The sequence below is a fragment of the Centroberyx affinis genome, unplaced genomic scaffold, assembly GCF_046629955.1.
Source record: "Centroberyx affinis isolate AG114_WGS23_722 - 3 ecotype Tasmania unplaced genomic scaffold, CSIRO-AGI_Caff_v1 ptg001525l_1, whole genome shotgun sequence".
NCBI classification, from domain to species: domain Eukaryota; kingdom Metazoa; phylum Chordata; class Actinopteri; order Beryciformes; family Berycidae; genus Centroberyx; species Centroberyx affinis.
The window spans coordinates 28,851-33,821 of record NW_027279985.1 but is presented as its reverse complement, the minus strand read 5'-3'; the positions used below and the strand labels follow the sequence as shown (position 1 = coordinate 33,821).

At 39.2% G+C, this 4,971-nt stretch overlaps 1 protein-coding gene across 1 annotated transcript; it reads right to left on the bottom strand.

Annotated features, from left to right (window-relative positions):
- Positions 1 to 1,261: 1,261 nt before the first annotated feature.
- Positions 1,262 to 4,557, bottom strand: LOC139650647 (C-type mannose receptor 2-like). Its single transcript, XM_071527376.1, has 5 exons — positions 4,496 to 4,557; positions 3,784 to 4,173; positions 3,272 to 3,616; positions 2,529 to 2,626; positions 1,262 to 1,617 (listed from the first exon to the last, which is right to left on the bottom strand). Exons 1-5 carry the CDS (start codon positions 4,533 to 4,535, stop codon positions 1,477 to 1,479), a joined length of 1,014 nt encoding a protein of 337 aa, XP_071383477.1. The 5' UTR covers positions 4,536 to 4,557; the 3' UTR covers positions 1,262 to 1,476.
- Positions 4,558 to 4,971: the final 414 nt, after the last annotated feature.

The following is a 4,971-nucleotide window of genomic DNA, read 5'->3' as shown; positions in this document are numbered from 1 at the left end:
TGTAACCGTGTCAGTAAATTCATCTAAATCACCACATGCATCTCTGAAAACAGTCCAATCAGTCAAGTCCAGGCAGTCACTTAACATATCAGCAGCCCATTGTCTCACAGGTCTGATGGTCCGCTAGATCAGTGATTCTCAACCTTTTTCATATCAAGGACCCCTAATCTAGTCCACATTAGGGCCACAGACCCCCATTTGATGAGATTTTGTCTCTCAGACCCAAATCTGAGATTATTTTTATTGTCAGATATGATTTTGTCCAGAATCCAATGACTATCTGTATTGTAGGTAGAGAGATAACAGAGAAACTATGATCAAAACAGTCATTCTTCTACATTCTCTAATTGTGTTCACTTCTTGTAAATGAAATAATGCTGAAGTTTAATAATTCATCAATTTGCTGGGGACCCCCTGGAACCCCCTCAAGGACCCCTGGTGGTCCCCGGACCCCATGTTGAGAACCACTGGGCAAGATCACCATTTGGTTCATCTTGTGTTTGCTACAAGCAAACAGCAGGTGGCACTCATCCATTCTGATTCACGTTACTCATCTTATGTACATATTCTGCTCATGTTCAGCTTAGTTTTCTAATGATGTCGTCTTTTTATCATATATATATATATAGTCCAATATATACACAACATGGCACAGACCATGTGAATTTGTACTGTTATTTCCACTTGCCATATGTCTCTATTTATTGTATCTTACCTATTTAATCAATGTTTAGACTGATGGAATAAATGTCTTAGGGCCATTTAGTAGTACTTTTTAGGGTCTTAGGTTAGTCTTAGGTGTTTTGTAGGTTGTAAATGTTACTGTATAATACATGCACTTTTTCAAATCTAGACGTGTTAGTAAACATATATTTTAAATACTATCTGCTTAGTGTCTGGGCCCCTATTCTCAAGCTTCAGATAGCTTATCAGGGTGTGCCGTTTCACATATCTCCATTATGTCTCATATGTTTGTACTTGTGTTTAAACTGATTTGTGAAAAAACTGAACTGAACTGAACTAAATTGAACTGAATTTGACCACACTGTTAGATTTTTTTTCCCTCTTTTGCCTGGTTTGTTTGTTCTGTTGATTTTGGTATAAAGAAATGTTAAAGCATCCTCATCAGGAAGCATAGTGCACTTAACCTGCATCCTGGAATAAATCACTCCCATAACTGTATGTTTACTGTTGTTTTTATTCTCAAATTGCACTTGATTTTCACAAACAAACATGAAGCTTGTTACAAAGCGTCGGCTTGTAATTATGGTTGATTCAGGAGATGATTTCATGAAAACTCACAATAATATTGATGATGAAAGACCAAACTCTAGACAGGCTACACATTCACGGCTATGGCTAAGTATTAATTATTCTGAAAACTACATGGTAAATTCTGTTTAGTAGCAGTAATAGAAAGAACAGTCACAGTGGAAATCACACTACACTCAGCAAATCTTAGATTGGGTTAAAATTTCAAAGGTCACTCTTTTCTTGCCACCTCTTCCCTTTCTTCTCAGGACTTTTTCCCTCCTTGTGGAAGACTTTTCCATCAGGTTGCTCTCGCCACTTCAGGACCACTCCAGTCACCCCTTTGTCCTTCAGTCTGTCCTGGAGCTGCAGGACACATACAGTATCTAATTCTAAACATTCACTCAACCACACTCATGAAAGGAATTATTTGTCTCATGTAGGTGTCACACTCTCTTCTCATGGGTTATGTTAAACTCTGACGCTGGTTTAATTTCATATTCCTTCAGGATAAAGAAGACCATAAAGGAAAGATCCACCCTCGGACACTTTCATACTGTCAGCAGATATTTGTGATGCTCTATGCATTATTACGGAATTATTTTGTGATGAAGTGTTGCAAATTCCTTTTTGGGTGTACCCACTTTATCTCAACCTTATGGAAGCCCATTCCCGCCACTCAATAAAATAATAAACGACTAAATTCTGACTTTTTTATCTCACAATTCTGACTTTTTTTCTCACAATTCTGACTTTTTTCTCACAATTCTGTCTTTATTTCTTCCACTTCTGACTTTATTTCTCAAAATTCTGATCTTATATCTCACAATTCTGACTTTTTATCTCCCAATTCTGACTTTTCTTTCTTTTTTGCGCAAGAAAAAAAAAAATCAGAATTCCGAGATTTAAGCTCAGAATCATGAAAAAAGTCAGAATTCTGAGAAATAAAGTTAGAATTGCTAGAAAAAAACTCATTTTAATTTTTCATTTTTTATTTTATTGAGTGGCAGGAATTCCATACAATCTGCCTCGTCTACTTCTACTTCACTTAGTGATTTCCTACGTTTCCCAGAATGCCTTTCAGCAACCCCCAGAGAAGAGGAGTGATCTTGTTGCTGTCAGTCATGAAGAAATCAATATCTCTGCCTCTTGTACAATGGATTTCTCCCAGTTTAAGGGAGTGGTTAAGCATTTTAGGGTGGATTTTCCCCTTAATTGTATGCTATGGTGCTTTTAGAACACCCAACATTCATTCGGTCCCATGTGAGAAGACTTGCCTTTTGTAAGATGTTTGCCTTCACAGCAGGGTCATTCAGATCCACAGAGGAGTCCTCCGGCTTCATCTTCAGCTTAAATACCTGCTTCTTCATTTGCACTTCCAGGGACAAAGATAGAAGGAGAAGAGAAACAAAATATGAGCTTGCTGTGGTGTTGCGAGTCTTTTAAATGTAAATGCTGTCTAAAGCATGTACACATCATTTTGTACAATCATTTTACACATGAAGAGTTAGATGTATGGTCAGTATCGGGGTATAGGACTGGACCATGGAACATCTCTCTCTCTCTCTCTCTCTCTCTCTCTCTCTCTCTCTCTCTCTCTCTCCTCTCTCTCTCTCTCCCCCTCTCTCTCATTTAGTGTAATGTTTGTTTAGAGACAATTTTTCTGACCTCTGTGCTGGCTGCTTGGCTGGATAAACAGTTGGTTTACATCTAGTGTGCATCTTTCATTTGTTAGTACATGAGCATTCAATTTGATTGATATTTATATACAGTGCCAAACTATTATATTTTTTACGAAATGGCTTGATTTTGGACTTCAATGGAGCCGGAGCCACAAACTGGAATCCAATGGAATCTATTTTATTCAAAGCTTCATAATGAGTTAGGGGTGTCCCATCTTCAGAAAATCTGCTATCAGTGGTTCAACTAAAGGTTGCTGGGTTATATGAATAACAAATAAAGCTATTTTGATGCAATGCAGTATTCTATCTTCTCAACCAAAGTACAGCAAACCACTCACCAAGGAAGCTGTAGCAGACAAAGGGATAGCTGTTATCACAAGACGATGCAAACCATTTGAATGAGCTCTTTTCGTTTGCAGCAGCACACATCTCATTGGACAAGCCGCGATAAGGTGCGTCCTCCCAGTAAGTGAAGGAGGAGTTGCTCCCATCAGACCAGCGACTCTGAGGCTCTCTGTACAGGCCAATCCAGGCCCAACCTTTTGATATCCACTTCTGGATCTCCTCGTTCTCAGTCTGGTTCCTCACACTGGCCAAGTCTATGTAGTTCTCCCTGCAGTACCTCTGAGCACTGGACCAATTCATTCGATCGTTCACAAGAAGAAATTTGGGATCCGTCATTCCTACAATTAGATTTTGGCAAAGAAAATGATTGATGAGTCCTTTGGAAATTAATCCAAACCAACCATCAAACTTAAAGAAATGCCCCAGTTCAGATTTGGGCTTGGTTTAAGATAGACTTCATAATCATCTTCATGGGAACAGAAAATGTGCTTTACTATGTTCTTACCTTTATAACAGATGAATGGATGATTTAAGGTGCAATTATCATCCCACCATCCCCCATCGTATCCAATGCTCACACAGAACTGACGACCCATATGATTATCAGGTTGGCTGCTACTAATCCTCTCCCAGTTCCTGTAGTCAGCCCCACCCTCTGGGTAAGACGCATCTGAAAAAGACCACCTCCAGTCAATTACATCGCGCAGGCCAATCCAGGCGGTCTCACAATGATCTGAAGATAGAACTGTGTTGAGTTGGTTCATTTCTTCCATATTGTCTATGGTGGCCAGGTCTGTGTATTTCTCTCTGCAGTAGCTCTGGGCTTCGGTCCAGTTCTTTGGTTCAGCAACATAGTGGTACTGACGAGGAAGGCATGTGGAGAAGGTGTGCCACCCTGTGAGGACAAAGTCTGTATGAGTGCTGTGAGGCTGTAGAGCTAGGTTTGCATCCACACTCTAAAGTCTGTGTCAACACACATGGCCACTTGTTATTTACATCTTTTAACATGTCAGGTAATGTGCTTGAGTTGCTCAAACTGGCATCATGGTACTTTCTCTCAGAGAGAATCAACAGGATGGTAACAAGAATAAGAAAATCACTATTGTACATAGTATTGTGTATTGTATTACAATAACAGTATACACTGTTGTGTATAATATTGTAGCAGTATTATACAATAATATTCACAATTTGACCTTAACAAAGATTTCACTAACCTGAGAGAAAGAAGATACCCAACACGACCTTTTCCTTCATGATGCTGGATGAGTGAACAGTTCCTCTGCGTTCTGTGCTCAATGTGCTGTTGTACACTTGGAAGCATCATCTACCTGTATTAATGATGCCAATATGCAAATCAAGGGATATTTTTACACCTGCTGCTTCGCCTCTGCTACTGATAGATAGCAAAGGTCATATGTCTATGGCCTTCTATCGCACTCTTTATGCAAAAAACACAGTAATGATTGACTTTGTGAATATGCCAACACCAAGAGGACGATGAAGTCATCTCACATAAGCTTATCATTCATCATTCAGTAGCTCAGAGACTCCTGGGGATTGTGGGTCAAATCCTTAAAGGATAAGTTGGGCGATTTTGGACCTATATATAATTTGTCTATTACAGTGCCATGAAAAAGTTTGTGCACCCGTTGAGTTGCGCAATTTGTTGGGCTACAAAATGAAATTATTT

What these genes read in the sequence shown, in the direction of transcription:
- LOC139650647 (XM_071527376.1), bottom strand. Translation starts at nt 4,535, where the DNA reads ATGAAGGAAAAGGTCGTGTTGGGTATCTTCTTTCTCTCAG. An exon ending in TCCATTCATCTGTTATAAAG is followed by an intron (nt 3,617 to 3,783) that starts GTAAGAACATAG and finishes ATCTAATTGTAG; the next exon opens with GAATGACGGATCCCAAATTT. An exon ending in TGTCTGCTACAGCTTCCTTG is followed by an intron (nt 2,627 to 3,271) that starts GTGAGTGGTTTG and finishes TGTCCCTGGAAG; the next exon opens with TGCAAATGAAGAAGCAGGTA.